General features: G+C 35.1%; 1 protein-coding gene across 1 annotated transcript; it reads right to left on the bottom strand.

The window, feature by feature from the left end:
• Positions 1 to 22,912: 22,912 nt before the first annotated feature.
• Positions 22,913 to 23,859, bottom strand: LOC111400366. Its single transcript, XM_023027779.1, has 4 exons — positions 23,815 to 23,859; positions 23,447 to 23,722; positions 23,270 to 23,341; positions 22,913 to 23,194 (listed from the first exon to the last, which is right to left on the bottom strand). The coding sequence occupies exons 1-4, from the start codon at positions 23,857 to 23,859 to the stop codon at positions 22,913 to 22,915; spliced, it is 675 nt and encodes a 224-aa protein (XP_022883547.1).
• Positions 23,860 to 25,816: the final 1,957 nt, after the last annotated feature.

Genomic DNA, 25,816 nt, shown 5'->3' with positions numbered 1-25,816 from the left:
CACCAAGTACCCTTTCAAACCTCCTTATCATGTCCTCCGATGCATTGTTGTCATTACCATTTCGGCTTGAATTAGAACCTTCTCTTTTCGACATCATATCACACTATTTTTTTATGCCACACAAAGATTTCACTTGGAAAACACTCACTATGGCTTTTTCCCTCTATTAAACTCACCACTCGGCCTTTTACCACTCAAAGTCTCCCTCCAAGCACTTCAAAGAACCAAGTGAACTAAATCAATTGTTTTACTGGCAATTCAAACAAATCGAATATTAATCAAAGACCACGAGACTCAAAGGACTTGAATAAGTGGAATAGATGAATGTTTTGACACGAATATGTGAATAGACTCAAAAAGAAGAATGAAAGACTCGAACCCAATTGAATATCCCAAAAATCAAACACAATGTAGGAATTGTTGTTGGTAGAAAAAAAAAACACAAAATCAAACAATGATATCAATTTATATATGTATATTGTTTTTGTGAACAATACTTCGAGATGAACAGTACCTCGAATGTACAGTAATCTTTTTTTTTTTTGTACTTTTTTTTTTACTCCATGATGAAAGAAGATGATTAAACTACCAACAACTAAATGAACCGACGAAAAGAAAAACAAGGACAAAGAAGAACTAAGAAAAACAATTAAAATAAAAGAAGTGACTAAGAAAACAAAATTAACGACTCAACAAATAAAGAAAAGATATAACTTTCAATTAATTTGGAGCCAAATCTCTGATACCAACTGATGCGAACTCCGTAGCAACGTTGACTACGAAACCCACAACGAAATTGACAAACCCAAGAAAGCCAAATTAATCCAAAGTTTAGGATTAACCCAAAAGAAAGTCGAACCAAAAAACTCAACAAGAACGACGCTTGAAAGACCCCTTGATCACGCAATCATAGAATTAAATCCGGTTGTTTGAACGCCACAAGTTAACACTTGATAAGTCCGAAGTTGTTCAATGAAGAACGATGAAGAGAAGACAATACGCCTCACTTTAATTCAATATCAATAATGTCAAAAGGTTTTTAACAATTGAATGGACATTTCTATTTATACTAAACTTAAAAACTAGGTAAAAATCGTGCAAAAGTCAAGCATAATCCCCAAAATATGGAAAAGAATCAAAATCTAACAAAATATGGAAAATTGTCAAAATTGAAAAATTCGCCAAATTTTTGGCTTGTGCGGCCGCATGGTGTATTTCCATGCGGTGGCATAGTTCAACAAAAAATCCCAATTTAAGTTTCGGTATGCCACTGTGCGGCCGCATGGTGTTTTGCTGTGCGGTCGCACAGGCTTATTTTCAGCCTCCGGTTTCGTCGCTTGATAACAAATTGATCCAAGTTGATTCGACCTTCGACCCGAACATGAAAGTTGCTCCATTTTGAGTCCTGAACATGGTTCCATCAATGGTTTCTTGAACGAGCAATCCCATCGCTTGTTTCACTTGCTTTACCCTTGATTGCATCATTCGTCCCCCATCGACTATCAACGGGTCTCGTCTCGCACTTGCCTTCGTCGGGCTCGACTCTTGGATCATATCACTTATCATATTCCACGATTCAAGGAACCCAGTTGAAGGCAGTTGAACGACAAAGAGTAGTGGCAGCAGTTAGAGACTGCAGTTCCACGACAAGTTAGCCACCATAAAGAAAGTGGGTAGTTATAGAGCAATCAAGCAGTTTCCCATCGGTTTGTTACGAAGAAATCATCAAGGGAATATAAAAGGAAGAGAAGACAGAGAAAAGGACCCCGAATCAAACACTCTCAAACAAAGAATATGTAATTTCAATTTCTTAGTTTAAACTTAAACATTTCTTTCAGTACTCGTGTGCTTGTGTCCCTTGGAGGCATTCTGTTTAGTTCTAATTGTAAATCATCGCCAATAAAACACCCCTTTTTGGGACTTTGTCTCAAGAGATTTGTTCCTTACACAATTGTCTGATCCCTTTTTAATTGTCAGCGACTACCCGTGCGAAACAGGTTGCTCGATAATATTTTCAACTGGCCTCTCAACAATGATCTCAACTACGTTCATAACAGTTTTTTAGCCACGCCTTGTGTCAAACTCAATGCCTAAAGAAAAATTATGACAGTCATTTAAAGTTCAATTCATCGTCTTGTCGTTTCATGATTTATATTCTCCATGTCATCTAGACAAAAACAACTAAAAAGTGATATAAATCTCCTAAACAATGAAAAAAACACACATCAACACTAGAGAAAAAGGTTTTTTCAACAACTCAGAAAAGTCACAAAAACTGAAAAATGTGACTAAAACTCAAAAAGATAGTCAAATTCATATAATAAATATTATAAACACTAAAAAGTTACATGAATTAATTTTAAAACTTGAAAACATTTAAATACCTTCAACTCCAACCCTGCACCAAAATTATAACTAGTCATCTACATATTGTTCAATTTGAGTTCTAGATTTGTCAAACGTTCCATAACTTTTTCATTAGAAGGCCCTGAATTGTTTATTTGGACTACTTTGAATTCAAGCTCTGAAATGTTTCCAAACTCAAATTATTCGATTGAACTTCGAATTCAACCTCTGCCAAAGGTACCAAATTTTTTTCATTGGATTGTTGGACTCTCTGAGAGAAAAAAAAAAAAGCAAAAAACAATCACAGCATAAGAAACAATAAAGACAGATGGTAGGGAGAATAAAAACGAAAAAATGTCCACAGATATCATCTTTCTTCCCTTCCTCCATCTTCAAAGATCAGCTGCCGTGCTAAAAGATGATGCTCGGTTTGCATCAAATAACTGTCTTCAAACAATTGTATGCTCAAAACCATCATCATCATCATTAATCCCCAGACCTTGAGTCTTACTTTTCACAAATAAACCAATAGTATATAATCCTATTTCTTTTCTGTCTCAATAGACAAATAACATTAACTTCCAACTGCAAAATACATTATCAGAAGATACAATAACAATTGACAAATTAATGATGAAAAATGTAAAAATAAATAACATAAATAAGTAATAAAAGTAAATACAATTTACTTTAAGCAAAAGTAAAACCTGCTTCCTCAAACTCAACGAATTAACATGCTCTTTCCAACTCCAACTGCAACTCCAACTCCAACTCCAACTCAACATCCAAGAACCCATAGGTTTAACCAGGGACGAATCTAGGCTTCGAGTTCAGCTAGGATGGACCGCAAACGTTGAACATTTACTGTCAACAGTCAATGCTCGTGATAGCGAGACACGGTCATTTATTAATATTTAATTGATAATATTCAAAAAAAATCGTATGGACTGGAATTAAAAGAATTAGATGTACTAAAATTAGAATCAATAGATATGAATTTACATTTCGGTTGAAAAAATCGTTTAACAATCTAAAAAAATGCCCCAATTATTTTCAGTTAGAATTGATTAAAAAAACAAAGCACAAATGGTTGAATTGAGCCTAACATCTTCTCAATTGATTTTTTTTTTTCACTTATCCTAAATTCCTAAACATAAATTCCCAAATGACAAATCAAAACTCATAAATGATTTATAACTCATAACTCAATGACTCGTACAACATAAATTATTTATCCCAACCGCAGATTCACAATTCTCATTTTAATGCCAAATTGCGAATTAACTCATCGGACATAAATCATTATTCATTAATCATAAATAAAAATTAACACCAAAACCAAATTTTGAAAACAATGATTTTCAGAACTAGAACTATTTTTTACGCCAAAATAAAATTGTTTTCCAAAGTCTTAAAAGAATAAAGAGCAATTCTTAGATTGTCCAAATTTGAATTTTATAAAAAAAAATTGATTAAACATAATGATAAAAGTATCTATATTATGAAGTAATAATTTGAGTGAATAAATTCTTTAAAGAAATTATTTTGAAAACGAAAACTATAGTTGTTTAGTTATTATTTATTGTAACAAAAAACTGGATGGATATAGAATTGAACCCCATACCTCTTACATACAAAGAAGAACCCCTCTACCATGTGAGCTGCCCTTGCTTTAGTGAATGGTGGTACAATCTTTTATTAATATTTAATTACTCTGTTTAAAAATTAAATGGCGTAATGCGGGCCAAAGGAATCAAACCTATGTACGTCAATGCAAAGGTTAGGACGCTGCCACACAAGCCGCATGCCCCTTTTGTTGAATCTTTAGCACAAAATCACATATATATATATAACACAAACCTTCACTAAATTTTTTCTCAGCGGATCCAGCATGGGAGGCCGTGCCAGCTCGCCAGGTGCTGGATCCGCCCCTGGGTTTAACTTTACAATGTACTTCTTTCAAGCTATTGTAGGAATAGTCTTTTAAGTCCAAACTTGAAAAGAGAACAAAAGCCCATTCAACCTACACTCTAAAGTTTCTTTTCAATATGGATATTCTTGTCCCTTTGGTTAAATGCACTCTTGAGAGAGGACAGAGTCACACTGTAAATCTCCTTTCCCTATGGAAAAGATTTCATGTCATCTAACTCCACAAGGCAAAAAATTGAATCATCCACACATTTATGAAATGATGAGCTAATAAGAATGATGAAATTAGATAAATTATACCAATATCGATCACATCCTTATCTATTGTACTTACTGGAAAATTTTTAAACACTTGTTAAGAATTTCTTATAGAAATGCTACAATACTCGTGAAAACATTGCTACCTCAAATAGTTGTTTTTCAATCGATACTTTGTGTAGTCACCATTTCCAACACAAAGTAGCTTGACATTATACAAAACTCTTCCACAAAAAAATCTAACATCTTTGTCATGAATGTAAAAAAGCTAACAACTTTGTCATGAATTTTGAGCCACATTTATTTTTCATTTGGCTGTTTAACTTGCATTAACAACAATTGATGTATCAACTGATTCTGTATTACTATATCCTTCAAATCCATGAATGTGCCAAAGCACATCTCCCTAAATAAACTCGTTTGATATTTACTAAATTTTTTTATTCAAATCTATAATTACTTCACAAATAAGAATATAGCATGACTTTAACAGAAAACCAATATTCTTGGGATACTATTAATTCTCAATCTTGCAAAAAGAGAAAAGAAAGATAGTTAAATGAAACACAAATGAACTATGACAAATACATAATTTAGTTGACAATATTTTGGCAGAATGATTTCTTCTTTCTTTTGTCTTTTGTTTATAGACAATTTCTTTTATATTATTATACAGGGAAACCTGTTGAGCCGTAGAAACACGGGGAAGAGCAATGACCTTGGAATATAAGCATCCCAGATGTAAGACGATCCACTTCAATGTGTTTGGTACGTTCATGAAACACGGGATTAGTCACAATTTGAATAGCACTAGTGTTGTCAACATAGAGTGGTGTGGGCTACGATTGGGAAATACCAAGTTCTTCTAGAAGTCCTTGTAACCACACAATCTCAGAACAAGTAATTGGCATAGCACAATATTTAGCCTTGGTGGAGAATTTAGCAACACAATCTTATTTTTTACATTTTCAAGAAATGACAACATCATCTAGAAAGATATACCATCTAGTAGTAGATCGACGAGGATTAGGACGACCACCCCATTCATTACCACTATAAGCAGTGAGCTCAAAAGACATTTCCCTAGAAAAGAACGGACCACGATAAGGAGTCCCAATAAGACATCGAATAATGTAATGGACAACTACTAGATGAAGATGAAGTACGTCCATAAATTTGCTGATGTTATGAATGGCGAAGGAAATATTCGAACGTGTGATAGTAAGATAAATGAGACTTTCTAACTTTCGGTACAGAGTAGGGTGATAGCTTTCATCTTTTCAATATTTAACATTAAGCCCCAACTGAGTATCAATGGAAGAGGCTTTAGATAAATTATCCAACATAATCAAGTCTTAAACATTCTATGTTGATTCAAGAAAATACCTTGCGGTGATGTATGAACCTTTGTGCCAAAGAAATAAGTGAGATGACCAAGGTCTTTCATATGAAAAATAGAGTGACGAGGCTCTTGAAGCTTCTAAATAAGAATGTGATCACATCCAGGAAAACTAATATCTTCCACATATACCAACAAACTAACAATGCCATAGTACTCTTGTGAAGGAATAAAATCTCAATGGCACTTGTCCTTGCTGGGGCCTTCTCTTCCATTGGTGCACTAGAGATGATGTCATACTGACTTTAAGTGAAGGAAAAATCTAAAAGAGTGCGACGAAACTTGTCAAACAGTATTTACCATACAAGGACATTTTAGCATACATATAGAGTTAGCTGAGAGACGAGACATACCAGATGGAAGTTATGGAAGTTTCATATAAATATCTTCTTTGATGTCTCTATGTAAGAATGTGTTCTTCACACCCGTTTAATGTAAAGACCATGACTGGGAAGCGACAAGCTAACAAGAGGAAAACAATGGTTATTTTTGCCACAGGAGCAAATGTCTCATCATAATTTATTCCATGCTCTTGACAATACCCAAAGCAATTGATCGAGCCTTATAGCGTCAAGACAACTATTAGAACAAAGTCTAACAAAATATACCCATTTAATCCCAATGGGGTTTATAGTTTGTGGACATGGCACAATATTCTATGTTTGGTTGGTCTCAAGAGCCTCAAGTTCTACTTTCACCACCTTATTACCAACACTCTTATTGCAAAGCCTATCTATAGGAGAAATGAGTGGAAATCGAATTAAGGGTACTGACAAAGAGCTACTGGAGGAAAAATCATACCTAACTGGTGATCAAGGAACACAAAAAGTACAACAAAAGAGGGACAAGAGGTGACATATCATCTAGTGCACAATCAGATATTGTAGATGGAGGATTAGAGAGGCTTAGAAGGACAGTCGTCTGAGAAAGAAGCTCTAGACCAGTGACAGGTACAACATGCCTTTGAGTGTAAACGAGACCCAACTTTTACCGAGAGAATCTGTACAAAAATCAAGAAAGACAAAGAAAACAGGGGAAACCTGTAACGCCCCGAATTCTAATAACCCGAAATGTTACGAAACATGAATATACCTTGAAGTAAACAGTTTTAATATAACGAGAAATTCTGTAAAAGATTGAATAACATTTAATCAAAAGATAAATTTAAATATGCGGAACGTTTGAAAACATATCATTCATCCAAAAATTATTAGAACAGTTAAAACTAATTGAAAATTTATAATGCACTCACAATTGGGTCAAAAATGAATAACCCATTATTAGTTCTAGTGTTTTTGAGAATTAAAATACTTCATGACGAGGATCCGTTGGTCCAATAGCAAATCCATCCATCGCCGTCCAGCATACTAATTATTACCTGAAAATTGTAAATAAGGGGATGAGTATAACAAATTATACTCAATGAGATACTTGCTACTCCACATTCAAGTCAAACATGAAATTACAAATAAATTATCTTACCAACATAACATGAAAATTATCACACCATGACAAATGATAATTCTAGCAAGCGCTGCAAAATAACGTGAAGGCTAAATTGTGCCTTAAAATGTATCATGATTTCTCCTGAAGGAGCCTGAATTGAAGTAATTAAATTCATAATAACGTATTTGAAAAGATGTGGAAAAATCACTAATAGCACTGAGTATCTCACCTTTTGAAGATGAAAGTGGAGAATAAAATTGCAGAAATGTGATTGCAATTCCAAAGCCTTAAAAAATCTAAATAATATAGAGGAATATTTTAAAGAGTGAGAGGTAATGGACGTGTAGTAGAATGTGATTTTAGTGCTCTATTTATACTGTTGAAATCGGGTAATCACATGGGGGAAGTGGAATTTCAGCCATATTTAAATTCGTATTTCAAGCAATCTTCTGAGAAATTGATTCATAATTCTCGATTGATATAGTATGACTAGAGATTAATTATTGGTTTTCTGCCAATTTCTATATCAATTACAATTACAACAAGGAAATGATAGGCTGCATGACTTTTACACGTGGACGGGGAAAACAAATCTGCCTCCTATTTGCATAATTTACTCTAATACAAACATCTTAAATTGTCAATCTCCTAATGGCCGAAAATTATAAAATGTATGCTTATTAATTAAATTAGAATTTCAGTCCAATCTTCCCAAAATTTGTTCCAATTAGGGAACACAATGATTACTAATTATATGGACACGTGAAAGTTGTAATGAAATGCATGGATTACTCATGTACTAAAGTCTAACATCAAATAATTCAAATTCCTTTGATTTGCATTTAACTAAATTTGTAAGCAGGAATTACGTTTTAATTGATTACCTCTTAATTAAAAATGTATAATTATTAATACTTAACATAAAGACTTTGTTTAACCAAAACTTAAAATTCTAATTTATTTAGCTAAACTAGTGGTGGCAGTCAACTGGCGAAAAATCTAATCCTTTAAAACTCTTATAACCATAATATTCTTTAGACGGCTAAAACTCGGGTCTAACTTGACCAAATTAAATTTTTCTTGAGTCCATAATTCACCATTTATTATGAGCTTCAAAATGAACCCAATATTGGTAGAGTAATTCTAACTCCTTCAATAGTTAACTATTTGGCCCATTTAATAAAGTATAAAATAATTTGATATTTTTTTTTTTCAATTTGGTCCCTCAACTAATAAGATAACTATAGAGATAATCAATTAACTTGCATAAGAACTTAACCAAACATTGCATTCCTATTAAATGGCAAATAAAAATATATGCGAATTTAAGTTAAAAATTCGGGATTCTACAAAACCATAGTCTCTGAAGTGAAGAAAGATTGTTTTTCAAAGAAAACAATATTATGAGAAGTTCAAATTCATTATGTTTTAGGATCATAAAAGGCCTACCTTTTTTGAGTCCCACCATATAAAGCACACCTGATAGATTAAGGGGTGAGTTTTGTCCTTTCACGTGATTGCAAATGAACAAAACACACATAGCTAAAGGGGTGGAGATGAGAATATATGGAATTATGACCAAATAGCTTATAAAATGGAGAAGCATTATTAAGTGTGGGAGAAGATAATTGATTTATGAGATGCACAACGGTCGACAATGCTTTACATACCATATCAACAAGGTGACGGTTATTACGTCTTGCCACCCATTTTGTTGAGGGGTGGATAAGTAAGATAGTTGAAAAATAATACTTTTGGCTTGTAAGAAAGATTGAAAAGCACTAGACATATATTCATTTGCTGAATCAGATCTTAAGACTTTAATTAACGAGGAAATTGATTGTTAATGAGGGTAGGGAAAACTTGAGAAGGAGAGAAGACTTTACTTTTTGCACGAGAAAATAAACCCATGTAAAGCAACTATAATCATCGACAAAAGTAACAAAATTTTATAGTGAGCATGAGATACTACATATGCAAGACCTCATTCATCAATATGAACAATACTAAAAATATACAAAGCACGAGAATCGTGAGACGGGAATGGTAAAACCTTTAATTTTAGCAAGTTTACATGAAGCACAATTAAGTGAGAGAGAGAGATGAAATCAAAGCGGCATTCTTATTACCAAGTAAGCAAGAGTTTAACAAGTGTTGTAACGCACTAGAACTAGGATGTCCCATTTCTTATGTCAATCAAAGATATCTAAAGTGGTAGAACTACAAACTATAGGAAAAGACGAAATAAGTTTCGGTGAAATAGGAATGAGACATCCTTCCTTAGGCCTTTTCACAATTGTTTTTCCAAACACCTAATCCTATACATGACAATTAGAAGAAAATGACATAGTACAATTTTTATCAACAAGTTGACCAATACATATAGAATTAGTTGATAAATCAAGATAGACTAAAATATTAGACAAATTTGGTGATATATCTCCCACGACTAAGATAGGAAGAGTGTTACCATCGACAGTGTGTATATTTAGAGGCCCAATGTATGGTCTAAAGTTACTAAGCAACAAAGGATCATAAGTCATATAATTAGAAGCACTTAAGTCTAATATCTAAGAAGAATGGGCAATTGATGGATTACTTAAGAGACCAAAGGCAGACAAAGTAGAGATAACCATTTGTTGAATAATCTCAAGAGTGATGGAATTTTGAAAAGAACTAGGAAAGGTTGGAACTTGAACTGGAATGGGTGGCTAAGCAGAACTAGAGGCTAAAGTGGCAGTAGCAACATAACTTGCTCCAATTTTGCATGGAGGACAAGTGAGACATTCCTTATATGGCCAGGCTTCTTGCAATAATTGCAAACTTTTTTAGGACACTAAAAAGCCATGTGACCAAACCCCTTATACCTATAATATTGCACACTAGAAATATCCCAATGTTTAATTCCCCTTGAGCCACATATGCAATGGAACAGGTGCTACATGATTCCGGTATTGTTCCAAAGAGGTACGAGTGATAAAATGTTACTCCTCTCTCAATAATTCACGAGGAGTCCATTTATTCTCTATGTTTGATCTTTCACCTAAACAATCATCTAGTGTTGGAATAGATTAGCGATTCATAAAGCTGGACCTGATGGGTTTAGATTCAGTTTACAATTTCATGAGAAATTAATCCCTTTGGGTGACTTTGTGTACAGTCTGGACAGCCTTTATAGGTAAAATCGAGGTATAGATGATATTTGTATACTCAGCCCAAAGATTAAAAAAAATCTGAATAATATTCTCCAATTGAACATGAGTCTTGAGAAAAGTTTGCCAATTCAAATTCAAACTGAAGTCGTCGAGTATTGTTGCTTTGAGTATAGACCTTCTCCAAGAACTCCCATATAACATGAACTGACTTCAAAGGCTTGAGATTAAAAACAATCTGCACATCAACCGATCCAATGATCCAAGATATAATCCAAGAATCCTGATTTTCCACTAGATACTTCTCCTTGTCTTTCTCTTGATCAGGAGGTAGGAGACTTCCATCCATATGTCGCCACAAAATCACCTTTGCCTTCAACCAATGTCTAAGAGTGAAAAGTCCGAGTAATTTTTTCCTATAAAGCAAATGCCAATAGACTCATTCTTCTCAATTGACATGATGATACCATGTATGGTCTAAAAATTAATCACAATTCAACCAAATAAATTCAGCCCAATCAAAAAAATTCAGCACAACTAATATTTAATTAAACACAATAGCCCAAAGCAACAGTTAAACAACTATTCAATCAAACAATGGCCCAAAATAATAGCCCAACAACTATTTAACTAAACCACAACTCAAACTTCAGTCCAAAATCACAACCCAAACTTCAGTTAAAACAAGAAATGAGAATAACCTATGACACAAACAAATTGAAGACGTAGAACACCGAACCAAGGCCAAAAAGTACTATAGTCCCACAGACGATGTTCGAAACTGTTATGAATATGGACTGCAAGATATGACAATAATGAAATAATGCAGTAAAATAAACAACACCGAGATTTATGTGGAAACCCTATTTGGGAAATACCACGGGCAGATGAGAAAATTCGCTATAATCAATATGAATGTGTTTACAAATATCAAGACTCAATACCCTCAATTGAATCTATGGCTCGCAAGATGTTGTGGATTTGTTCTCTCTCAATCTCTTAAGATTTTACATGTGTTAAAAACAATATATGACTATTTGTATATATTAGAGATGTTAACCGGGCTCATCGGCTTGAGTCACCCATGGCTCGGCCCGAAAAAACCCGAGTTGTCCTGGCTTGAGGCTCAAAGGCATTGAGCCAAGGCTCATGCCGAGCCCCATTTCGGGAAGCTGGCTCAAGCCCATTTTAAAAAAATCAAGCTGCCCGTTGAGGTAGCATTTCTGCTATGGAGACGGCTACTTGTTTGGCAGCTATAGCTATGGAAAAAAAAAGCAAAAAAAAAAAAAAAAAACAAAAACGAGTCAGTTCAGCTCGGCTCAAGCCAGAGCCGGGTGTTTTGGCTCGGCTCGTTGACACTCCTAGTATATATAGAGATGCCCAAAAATCTAGTAGTCCAATAGGAGTCCGAAATGCATTAAAACTCGAAAATTCGGGAAGACACGTCGCTCGATCGAGGTCGAACGACAGGCGGGCGAAAATTTTCTACTTCAAGCGCTCAAACGTCCAACTAGCAAACAGGTAGTGAAAGTATAGCAACATATGTCCCGGTCCAAAAGTTGATTTCTCAAAGACCAATATAACTATTACTCCTAACACCCCAAGAATCTGGGTTACACTACAACAATTTCCACCTTGAACCAAATTTCAAACACAAGGAATTCCAAAATACAGATCTCCAAGTAAACACCACTCTATCTCTTCCAAGCCCCAATGGGCTAAATCAATGACAAACACCTACTAAGTTCAAGCAATGGTCAAACTTAGCAAAGGAAAGTGGTTTTGTCATCATGTCAGCAGGATTCTCCTTGGTATTAACTTTGCTCACTACAATGTCACCACGACCAATTACTTCACGCACAAAGTGGCACCTCACATCGATGTACTTAGTCCTCTCATGAAACATCTAATCCTTAATCAGAAGTATAGCACGCTAACTATCACAATACACTGTAGATATCTACAAGTCTTCACTAATTTCACCAATTAATCCTTTCAACTGCATAGCCTCCTTACAAGCTTTAGTAATGGCCATGTACTTAGCCTCTATTGTAGATAAAACTACTGTATTTTGCAAAGTAGCTTTTCAGCTAATAGCACAGTCTCCAAGGGTAAACACATACCCTAGAGTGATCTCCTTTTGTCAAGATCCCCTACACAGTCTTAATCCACATATCCTACGACTTTATCTAAATTTCTTCCAAAATGCAAACAAGCATTTGTAGAGCTTTTCAAGTATCTGAGGATCCACTAAACTTGTAATACCTTTATTAATTGAAAAGTCAAACCAAACAAAAAAAAAATGATAAAATAAAATAAGCATTAGCCTAGGCGGTGGAATGGATATGTATTTACCTAAACTTATCAAACCCATTTTCATTATAAACTCATTTCCCAAACCAAAACACACACTAATACACAAGAGAGAACGACACAGAGAGAAAAGAAGAGGATAAAAAAGAAGAAAAAAGGGAAAGTTCGCCAATGCTATTAGGAAAATAAAAGCCTTATACTACTAGGCTTGAATTCTTCGAAGTTAAAGATAAGTAAAAAGTTACTTATTGAAAGGTTATGTTTAATTTTGTAGTTGTTAGATTGTTAGATTAAATTCAATTTTATTGAAGGGGTTAAGTATAATAAGCTATGAAATTGAGTTAAATGAAAGAGAAATTAGCTTAAACAATTAAAGAAACCTTAGAAATCGCTTAAACGTAAAGGGATTTAGTTTTGATATTGCCTCTTTAATTATTGAAATGATTTAAAATATTTAATTGTTAATTTAAAGAATATATCATATTTCAGGCAGCGATATGGACATCAATACAGTGTACCATCCGAGTTGATTTTGGTATACATAGTTCTATGAGTGAAAAAATATAAATATTTTTAAAGTATTTATAAATTAAGTATATTATTAAAGTATGTGCAATTATGTGAATTGTATGCTTCATTATGTGATTACGATGAAAGTTTCTTTTATTATGATCCATGCGAAATTTCAAGAATTATTTATAGTATGTTTGTGACTTGGTATGTGAGACATGTGATATTGAGAATTGTTTGATATATGAGATATGTGATATGGAAAGAAGAAATCCAAGACTGTCATGTCTCCTTCGTCTTCTTGCCCTCAAAATTGAACATACCGTGTACTTCAGACCAAAAAGGAGAACCCTTTGGGTTCTTTTGCAGAGGATAATGATGGCCCCATATATTTTCTCTAGTAACTTCTTGCTCCATTTTGTGCATCCTTATAGCTGGTTTTGTATTTGATTTGGTGTTGAGTCCAAAAATGGGTGAACACGGTCGAAAACTGGGAGCAAAACAGAGCCTCTTCCTGTGACAAATCCCTTAGCCATTTTTCTTCTTGTTTGGTTACTATCTTTGCTATTTTTGGTAGAGAAACTGCCCGAACAGTTTTTCAATTCTTCGGTGACCTTTTTGTATGTTGTGTAACATGGTTAGTACCGTTTCCTCCACACAGCGTCAATCTGTTGACCTCAAAAAATGCGCCAACAGAATTTTGACCTCGTCCATTTATTACCTGCACATAGAGCACCCCGTTAGAAGGCAAAGGCCATTGCTCGAGAAAATGGTTCGACGACCGTTTGCACTTCGACAGTCAAGTCAACAGTCGGACGAAGAGAAAATAAAAAGTGCAAGAAACGGGAGAGATGGTTTGGTTCGGATTAGCATGACTTACCATATATATAGGGGGTATTTGATAGGCATTTTTATGTAAAAATGCATTTTAGAATAGTAAATTGATGTGAAATGTGTGGTTGAGAAATAAAGAAAAGTTTTTGATTTACATGTAATATTATTTTAATAAAGAATGTGTGGTTGAAAAGAAGAGAGAGAAAAATACATTTTGAAAAAAATGGCTACCAAACAAGGCCAAAGAAAATGGAGACGGGTTGAGTGCGTTAATAGGTCTCGTCCAAGTCCAATAGTAAGGTCCAATATGCAATAATTTATATGTATTGTTGACCTAAAAAAATGTTGCCAACAGATGCCGGACCCACCCGGGCACATGTAAGCAAAAGTCCAACATGCAAAGACACGTGGACGGTCTAAAACGGACATATCAAGGGCGTGGGAGTAGCTCAACGGCATGGGACGAAAAATGTTCGAAATCTAGCGAGATGATTGTAGACCGATTGTACAATAATTACCAATCGATGTTTGCAAATGAATATCTAAATATATATGAACTCGTTTGTGTTGCAAGATAATAAGAAAGAGAGAGTTGAGTAAAGTATGGTTTCTTGTATTGATTCTTGCATTAGCCCTTGTATAGGGTACATGGGGGAGTATTTATAGTGTTACAAGTTAGATTGTGACCTTTGGTCCGGGGTACACTTGGCCTCATCCGGTTAACTTACATGTCAAATTGTAGGCATCAGCCGCACCTAGCTTGCTATACATTTATTGATTGGCAGAGTCACCTCTACTAGTGACAAGACTTAACATTTACACTCATGACAAAAGTCCTATCAATCATTCTAGTAAGATCTTTGTGCAGAGGATTTCTTGGGAGAAGTGTCTATGGAAGATGTTGCTTTGTGACTCAGAGGCTGCTACCGAGGCTAAGAGCTTCAGCCAACAGGGCATCATCTACCTTCAAAGGGCCTCGGCATATGGGTTTCGGAGGCTCCTCAAGAGGCAATGATAGGGCCTCGGTATATATGGGCCTAGGCATCTGTAGACCTCGATTTATGGGCCTCGGCTATGCAAACCACCTCGAATTGAGTGCCACGTGGTTCGGCATGAGTTGGCTATGGGCCCCGATGGGTTGCCCAAGTGTGCGAACACGTAACATGTATAACAATAGTCCCTCCAAGTCTGAGTCGTATTATTTATATGTGGGTCGGACTTCAATATGTAAGCTGTCAAATAAACGATGACACGTTGGCTAATATGGGACCCCTCTGTCATGCATATGGGAAGATTTTTCTATTTGGCCTATCACTATTCCTTTTTATTGAAAGGTATATATTACCCTTAATAAAATGATTCTTTCTATATTGCAACATATATCCTAATCTTTTAAACATTTTATCTTCTATTTTAAATATTTGAATATAAATCCATTCTATGATCTAATAAATAAGAATAATCTGCAACATATATTTCATATTTTCTAATTAAAATATTATATTCTTCAAATGGTAAATTTATATTTTCTAATTGAAAAATAATATTATTTATTTTTTCTAACATTCTTTCTAATAGATTATCTAATCTTTCAATTTTATATCCTGACATTTATTCATACAAATAATCATCAATTAATCCCTACGATTCTTTAAGCTCTTAAAAAGATTCATTCTAATTTTAGCAAAAGTTTAATAGTTTTACCTTAGGTTTGATCTGGAATTTTATTCTTAGAACCGAGTGACCTTCGAGCTCTGAATCTGTAAACTGTTTCATTCAACGGCCTCCTGCCTTCACGAAATTGTTACTATTTTAGCTACTTGCTATCACTGTATCAATTTCTAAAGAATAAAATTCTAGACTTATGTTAAAGAAAAACTTTCTTTTTGCTAAAATAAAAAGGAAACTTTTTATCAGATTCTTCAAGAATTTATGGGAATAAAGATTTAGAAACTCATATTCATATCAAAATATTGGAGTTTTTATTTCTATCAAAATTTATACAAGACTTCTATTTAGTACAAAGAGATTTCCAAAAAAACTTATTTTTCAAACTGGAAATGGTTTTAAGAGTAACTATTTCTTACAACTCGAGATTTTAATATAAGATGAGATGATCTCTATCTATGACAATGTTTCTATTTATACAAGTTTATGAAACTCTATTACATCATTGAGTACATCAGCAAAGGCACACTTGCCTCTCTATTATTTTCCTCCTTGGGCCTACATTTTCACATGCTGCTTTAACTTTTTATCCAAAGAGCATCTTTTTCGATTATTGCTCTTTTTCTTCAATGTCTTCACATGCATCTGTATTATTGTTCTCCATACTTGTCAAAGATGCTCTATCATTGCCCTCTTTATTTCTTTACATGCAGCTAGGGCACTCCCTTAGCTAGTACGATTCTTTTATAGTGATAGGACATCCTGGAAATTGATGTATATCGAATTTTGTAATATAGTCCTTTAAAATTTCTAATTTTTCATATCCTCCATTGGATACCAGCAGCCAATTTTCATATTGGCAGAAGCATGAAAATTTTTTACCAAACAAATTTTTGGCAATGTTGTAGATGACTTTAATTCCAAGTGCTCTTTTATGTCTGGTCCATGATTTTGTCACTATCGAAACTTTTCTATTATTTTCGGTGAATCTATTTGGAAATTGGTTGCAACATATCCAATTGAGATTATGTGTTCAACATTATAGTAAACAATTTCATCATATTCTGGACTTATTGAATAGAATTTCAAATATATTTTCCTTCCCTTGGCAAATCTGGATACTTCTTTTATGAATATGTCATCAAATTTCAAAATTTCAATCAAATCTTTTCCTGGATAAATTAAATCCATGAATCCATAGTCTACCATAATAATTATAAATGAAGGGTCTACTCCTTCCATGGCTATTATTTTGGGATAAACATAATTTCCCAGAGAGATGAAATATGAATCACTCATTTTTATTTCATAAGCAATTTTGATTATTTCAGCATATTTTTCTTCTTTTGAATCTAAAGGGATTTTATCTTCTTGGTCTATGATGCTGATTGTTTTGGTATCTCTTTTATCTCCATGTATCATAACTTTTTTGGTTGATGATACTGAAATGGAATCTCCTTTATTATCAGTTGGCATGTTGTCACGTCTGCGTCCACTGCTGGTTCCAGCTGTTCCTATTTGGTATTGGTTTGGAAAACTCATTTTTGAGCTCTTTGATATATATGTCTCAGACAGTATATCTTTTAGTTGTGCTGCAATAGTATCAACTTGATTTTTGAGTTCTATGTCATATTTATGATGCTCAGTAGTAATATTCAACAGTATTTTTATATTTGAGTTGAACATCTCTAAGATCTGGATTACTCTAGAGTTTATATTTTCATAATCTTCTTTAAAAAAGACTGTCCTTTGTTGTATATGTAGGATAGATTGGTATAATTTCATGACCTTGATTTTATCCATCAGCAAATTCTATATTTCTGCAGAGAAAATCTGCAAGAAAATTATTAACTCCTTTAATATGGACTATATCAAAATTATAAAATGCTAAATAAGCTTGCCATCTATGGAGCCTTCTGTATTGAGGTTCTGATGCTAGTTTATTCCTGACTAATCCTGCAACTTGAGAATTATCAATTTCAACAGTAAATTTCTTGGATAATAAAAATAATGAGAACTTCTTTATTCCTCTAACAATTGCTAGTAATTCTTTCTCATGAGTAGTATAATTTATTTCTATTTGCAGTTGTTTTGATGATGAATTTGGACTACGTGTTGTTGCACACTTCTCTATAATTCGATCTTATTTATGACCTTAGTTCTAGGGTAAATGAACAAAACATTTTTGCGATATTTCTGTTGGTGCATTTTGCATGGGTGGTTACATAAGTGGATGCAATTGTTTCCTGTGTGACCTTAGTTCTAAGGTCCACAAACCAAGTTTTTTTTTTCATGACAATTGCTTTCTGTGTGACACGAACTCACTTCATGCATCAAATGCTGAGTTCTAATTTGCTACTGTTTGCATCTATTGTAGGAATGATAGTATATTATACCGGAATCTGCATGGTTTCCCGGTAAAATTACCACAAATGCAACCAAGAACATGCTGTCGAATTTTATATCGAAGTTCAACGATGAATAGAAACATATTTTGTCTAGGACATGCTTCTACTATTTTGTGGATTGTAAGGAGATAGTTGTTCAACCTCAACTAATTCATTATTTTTTGCTTCGGGAGGTAAAGCAACCGAACAAGAAAGAGATGTGGTTTTTGGTAGGTGGTAGGTATTTACATTTTTCGCTACTTGAGTTTTGTCTGGTCACGGGTCTTAGATACCATGGTCAGGATGGTAGGAGAAGTCTTCAGAATTCACATTCCAAGATTAAGGAGAAATTTTTTGGACACTTGAATGTAGTCACTAGTCATAAACGAAGATGTTAGAGATATATTCCTTGGTATGACAAATGAGGACGATTATGAAGTAGTGAAAATTGGGATTCTTTATTTGATAACTTCATACCTCTTTTCAACCTTGTACAAAAAAGTTGTTGACAATTATTTGTTCGCTCTTGTTGAAGATTTTGAGATGTTGGAGATGTTTCCATTTGCGAAAGAGTTGTTTGATCTTTCCATAACTTCTTTGAAAGATGGGTTGAGGAATCGAAATCCTCATTATAGACTAAAAGGATTTCTTGTTGCATTTCAAGTTTGGATTTATGAGTCTATTCCTCCACTTGACGGGACTGTCACTTCTAGGGTTGGAAGCAATTACCCACATATAATGAACTGGAGTTCAGATAAACTACCGTCTGATGCAAAACTCGAAGAGGACGTGTTCTCCGTGCCCGATGTAAGTCTTCACATGATTGTTTATTACTTGATCTGGTCACAGATTAGGTCACACTTCAAACCATGCAGTCACATTACACTGTCTTCGCTCAACTATCAACGATACATTATAGTGTCACATTCACATAGCTAAGGCCACATTTTTCTATTGTCCTGCAAATGTCACAAGTGTAATAATCTGGTCAGATTTATTCATTTTTTGGTCACAATCCACATTACACAATGTTTATTCATTCGGCTCGAGCCGCTAGTTTACATTATTCTGTTTTAATAGCTCCAAGTTCAGGACATCAATTCATCTGAGATGGAGATGGTGCAGCCGTATATGGATGGAGTTCTATATGACAAACCACAAGAACCTTCCCTATCACGCCACAGTAGAAGCTCAAAGATCAATCGAACTGTGAAGAAGTCTAAGCCATGCATTCTAATGATTACTGATGGACGGTTAGGTCACTCGAGTGATATCGACAATGACGACGATTTCGTGATCCACCTCTACGATGACAACGGAAATCATTTCCTGTCCATTCTTCCATGGACCCTCCGATGGAGCCAGACAAGATGTGTGCGGAGTCACGAAGGATAAAGGTCCATCCGCTCATATGTCTCCACCCCATGCAGCATATATAGCTGATTTTGAAATACGTTCATATCCGTACTTTTCATATGTGTGTCCTCAATCTTGGTCACAAATTCTGATCACGTCGTACATTGTCGTTCAATGGACACAAATGTGATTATCTGGTTACAGATCACTGTTCCATGTTTCAAATTTTCAAGACCTGTTGTGTGACACAATTTGTGTACATGATTCATATATACATGCATCTGTCTATTGCCACATTGATTTATTTTGTGTGACCTTTCACAATATGCAGGTCACGGTCCAGCATATAGGGTCACATTCAAATTAATGCTTCAATGTCTTATGCTCTACGTGTAGTCGATTTCTTATCGAATGCTTTCCATTTTGCAGCTTTTGAAACATGAGGTTACTGATCTCTGAATGAAGAATATGGAGTTGTCTATGAAAATCGATGATGTCAGGGAACAGTTACTGTCCATGAAAGCTGACAGTAGTCACAACCTCAATATCGTTGTTCGTGTGCAAGAGAATATCAAGACAGACCTGCTGGAGATAAAGTTAGATCTGAAATTTTTAAATGATTCTATGACGGCATTAGTAACTAGCTATATGACAGGTATCTCCAACATCAGGATGATCATCTGGACTACCATTGAAGCAGGTTTCTAGACCCGTGCGTATATTGCAGTCCCCATTCGTTTCTAACGAAGGGAAACATAGCAAGAGCTCGGACAATATAATAGTCTTTCGTCTCTACAATCAACATTATGACGATGCTGATGTTGCTGCATTTAAGAGTTGGTTTCACAGAGATTACAAACCAACAAACAAGTAAGTACGTTCGACAATACATTTCCCGCATTAACTTTACCTATGGATGATTCAATGTTCACTACTATTCTTTTTTTTCTTGTAGAAAAAATTTAATGATCTCGACAATGTTATTAAGCTGCCTTTCTGCATTGAAACATTTGTTATCGATAGTAAAACTTGGTGGCATGACCTCGTCTCATCAGATTCGTCCCTGACTAATATGGTAGCCTTCGGTCACAAATAATGTTTCCGACTTTATGAAGCATGATGTACTCATGCCTCATGATTTATCGTGCATATGATGAATAGGATGGTCACAAACATTGATGACCTCGATCTAAAAAAATTTAGTCAGGTCACAATTATTTAAATCAGGTAACAAATATAATTTATTCATCCCACATAATCATAATAGGTGACATATCGTTTATAAATATTGATGTTGTCAATTTCGTATGCTGATCACATACATATTTAAGCCATAGAGACCATTACATATCAGGTCACAAATCACAAGTGCACATCACGAATGCTTGTCAGGTCACACAAATCATAATATGCTGACTTTATTCCCGTACCATGTAACAGCACATAGACTCTTGCTTTTACTACATACGTCAACTGGGATTATATGGGGAGAATGTCAAGTACAAGGCCACCACAACGGACTCCCACTTTCAGGCCGTCATCAAGCATGTCTATCCTCATTTCAAGAAGGATTCAAATGTACTACTAACTGATACGCAGCTCATCAATGATGTCACAGGTGTCCAACTACCTTTGAGCTGTCCATGGCCTAAAGTGGATCGAGTTTTGATGCCAATCTTGCCTACGAACAAGGCTCATTGGATGTTGGCCCTTCTTGACATAAACGAACGTACAATGTCTGTATTCAATTCAGCCAGACGAACATACCCCGATTTACGTGTTCGTGCTGACGTTGAACTATTTTTTAGAGTTATCCCTCACCTGATGAGAGCGATTGGATTATGGAACAAGGATCTAGATAATGATGAAGGTGATTCCATGGAGTTGAAATCGTGCTTGGTTATGATGTTCCACAACAGCAAAACCGGTACGGTGCTTATCATCATCTCATATTCTGCCTATTTATATGTATCCATAAATATTGTAAATGTGACCTCCGTGTTGATGTGAAAGCTAATGAACTTACTACATTTTTTTCCAGCCACGACTGCGGCATATTTGTTTTCAAGTATGCTGAATACATTCTTTATAATAACTTAGAGTCTATGCCGAAAGAGTTTGATGCTGCCAGAGCTAGGCTAGACGTAGCCGCACAGCTGTACAAACATCGTGACATCAAGAAGGCAACTAAAGGAGGAAACGAAAGGTCGAGAGGGGCATAGTTATAGAATGATATTCGAAAATGTTATGATCATTGATGCCACGTTTGTAATGGAAGGTACCATTCCTAACTTTTGATTTTTTTTTTTGTTATCTAGACGAATACTTTTGACATTTTATGTTTTAAGTAGAATTTTTTATGTCACATATGCCGTACTACATGTTGGTATGAGGCAGGTTTCAATTACTTATTGTTTATTAGTTTTTGTTAGTTGGTCTTTTACTTTGGAAGAATTATTTTTGATTGGAATCATTATTTACATTTCACAAATGAATGCCAGGTCATAGATCAATGTTGTTGTTGCTAATACCGTACATAGGTTACAGACATATTTTTCCATATGGTCACAAGTGTATATCATATTTCGGTCACAGATTCAATTAGAATCAAGCCACAGGTATAAGCTGTTGAGATCACAAATGCATTCCATGTCACAGGTCACACACTGTATATACACGATCACAATTTGATATCCTATAACGTTCACAGATGCATTTTGCAACAGGCCACACGTATGTTATGTTGGAATCACATAAGCATGCCAGGTCACAGGTCACAGACAGTGTATACACGGTCACAATTGCATATCATATTACGGTCACAGGTGCAATCTACAACAATGTCGCACATATAATATGCTGGGATCATAGGTCACAGACATGGTATGTACACAGTCCCACTTTTATATCATATTGAGATTTCAAACAAGGTCACACACATTACTCAGTAAAAAAAAATACATAAATGGTTATCAAAAAAAAATTATTTACGTATATATTATGCCGAGATCACAAATTACCTATCCAGGTGAAAGGTCACAACTGTTTATCAAACACATAAAAAAACACACAAATGTATATATCATTCTTTGCTCAGATTTTAAGTTTTTTAATCACAATGCGGCCACATATTATAATCTTGATGTCATTTATACTTCTTCATGGTTAGCATTAGGATGCAAAATATGTTACATCCAATAAGGCACAGATTTAATGACGAAGTCACAAATGACTATTTTGCATGTTTATTTTGTCATACGCTACATTGAATTTTCCTATATACTAATTCTAGGCGATTACACTTTCGACTAACTTTAACTTAATGGAGCCAAACTGCTACAAGTTCTGCTATTGTGACCATTTCCACCACAACGTCTACACTTGACTATGATTTTCCCTTCACAAGATGATCTCTTCCTCTTTTCGAATGGCCTTCCTGTACTTCTTTTTTGGTTTGGTGGCAGGACAACTATGTCTACAACTTCATTCGATATTGCCCACTCATTGATATTTCCAACTGGAAACACTGTGTGTTGATATGCATTGAAGTATACATCCCTCGTGTAGAAGTATGAACAATAATCATATGCATCAATCTTCATCATTGTAATAACAGCCAGGGTGTGTGGGTGGTAATTGATCTACTTGAAATGTCCTGCATGTGCACATACGTTGTTCCATATCAACAATAAATGACGAGCTATCACCACGAACAGAAAAATGGTTTGATTTGTAGGAGATACCTGCAAATAATGACACAAAACTAGATAATTTCCAATAACAGTTATTATCAACCTACTTTCAAACTAGAGGATAAGTTATAGTCGTGAAAGATAGGTCACAAATACAAACATTATCGTGAAGTTTCTCAAATCATAACTCATATCCCTCAAAATTTTCTCGTAATTGCTTGACAGCTTTGTGAAAGTGCCGCACGCGGTGTCCCTATGTTTACAGAACCAAAACTGTATAGTCTGTCTCAAAGAATCCAATAGAGCCACAACAGGGAAGTTTTTCGCTGCTTTTGTCACTGCATTCATAGATTCTACTATATTTGAAGTCATTATAGAATACCAATTAGTTGGCATGTGAAATCTTGACCATTTATCGGGGTTTACTTCAGCCTACAAGCAAGAACGAGGAACAACAATGATATACACATCGTTTTTGCGACATAGAAGCATGTATGTTAATGTGACTATCAATAGACAATTACCAGATAGGCTGTAATCTTCGAATTAATTGAATCAAGCTGCCGCATGTTATATTCAAATTCTACTAGGATTTACGCACGAACGACCGAGTTGAATGCCCGTGTTATATTGTGACCCGTCTTGCCAAAATACGAATTTAGGTTTTGTAGTAGATGATATGAGTATATCCTATGATATGTCCCTAGATACACCTTTTTGATTGCTTTCTTGATACTGTTGTGACAATCTGATACAAAACACAAACATTTCCTATTTTCGTACGCCTTTTTCAATTGTTCAAAGAACCATATCCAGGATTTGTCGTTCTCGTTGTCTCCAATTCCAAATACAAGAATGAATATGCTATTATTTGCATCCTATATATATGCCATGAGCAGTGTACCGTCATGATGGCCATTCAAATACATTGCATCAACTACAATCACAGGTCTACAATGCTACCATCCTCTAATTGATGCACCAATTGCCATGAAGCAGTATTTGAACCTATTGTGGCTGTCAAGTTCCAGTCTTGTGACCGTACCAGGATTCATTTGATGTAACATATAAAAAAAGCTTGGTATCTTCATGAATGAATCCGTTGGATTACCTCTAAGCATTTTCAATGTTCTTTCTCGGGATCTCCAGGCCTTTACATAATTTAATGAGACCCCATAATTCTGTAACATGTCATTGCGTATATCATTTGGAGTGTACGTTGTCCGGGACGAAGTGTACTTGTATCTGATGCACGTTGACACAACTGATGCTGTCACTTGTCTATGAGCCCCCAATACTATATTTGCAGCATGTGCGTGACCATCAGCCATACGTCTTATCTTAAACATATCTGTTGCACCCATTTTGGATGATTTAGATATCCAACTACACTCCTATCGGGAACACCTTACAAGATATTCCTTCTTGTCTGAACGAATAGCCCTATATTAAAATATATTATGTATTGTATAGAATGCCAAGCTCATTTTCAGTGTCTTCTTATTCCGAAATATCCTTCCAATTTTTACCGTCATTCCATCGGCCACATTGACCATTGCCACATCACTTTTGTAAATACGACCCACGTTTTCAATGGCTGCCTCGCATATCTCGTATGACATATCAACCAACAAAAACATATCTTCACTGGTGCGTATATCAGCTGGAAGTTCAAATGGTTTTTCTTGTCCCTCCACTACTGTGACCTCAATGGTTAAAGGATATTTTGAAGGGTCACAATTCAGGCTCTTCAACACAAGGTACGAATTTACATTACTGTCATTCTTTATCAACACTAGGGGGAGATCACTGCTCAGTTCATACTTCAATGTGACCGCTACCTTCGATTGATCCAAACCGAACTCGTTGACAACATTATTTACCAGCTTCGTATAGCTACAATTGCGATCAACCATAAGCAACGACACTTGTGATCCACGTAACAAACACACATGCACGTAATCCATCCTGCACAATTTTACAAGGAAAATTAATGTCACACCGAATTTTGTGGACACAATGATATTAACGGTTGTGTGAAATTTTTTTTTAACATTCATCAATGGACATCATCATTTTCTTTCTGACAGGCGACAGACAGTCACACAATTGTGGATCACAAAGACCATGGGAAACTTAAGTTACAGAAATTAACAATCCTTGCAATATTCTGTGGTGAACCATTCGTGCATTTTTTTAGGAAACATAAACAAAGAAACCATTATGTACCTTATATTCTGTAGATGCGCAACGTAGTTGAGTCACCATCTTTGTGGGTTTTTGTGAAGATATTGACACAATTCGACGTGAACTGGTCTACGGTTTCAGTGACGGCAGAATGGAATGGAGAGAGACAAATTCTGTGTAAATGTTTTGTAACCTTCTGCGTGAATAATGGTGCTGCTTTTATGGATGGAAGTTTCTAATCATAGGAGTCCAGTCACACAAGGAATCCAAAGCTTGATTTAAGGGATTGGTTTGTAACGATTTGTTCTCTCCCTCTCTCTCTCTCTCTCTCTCTCTCTC

The sequence above is a fragment of the Olea europaea genome, chromosome 10 (genome assembly GCF_002742605.1).
Source record: "Olea europaea var. sylvestris chromosome 10, O_europaea_v1, whole genome shotgun sequence".
NCBI lineage: Eukaryota > Viridiplantae > Streptophyta > Magnoliopsida > Lamiales > Oleaceae > Olea > Olea europaea.
The sequence above is the reverse complement of the archived record's forward strand: the minus strand, read 5'-3'. Positions and strand labels throughout refer to the sequence as shown.

Excerpts from the sequence above, each read along its gene's own strand:
- LOC111400366 (XM_023027779.1), bottom strand. The coding sequence starts at position 23,859 with ATGCGGCAGCTTGATTCAATTAATTCGAAGATTACAGCCTATCTG. Across the intron at positions 23,342-23,446 it reads GAAACTTCACGATAATGTTT|GTATCTCCTACAAATCAAAC; the intron begins GTATTTGTGACC and ends CATTATTTGCAG. Across the intron at positions 23,195-23,269 it reads TATTGTTGATATGGAACAAC|ATTGATGCATATGATTATTG; the intron begins GTATGTGCACAT and ends ACAATGATGAAG.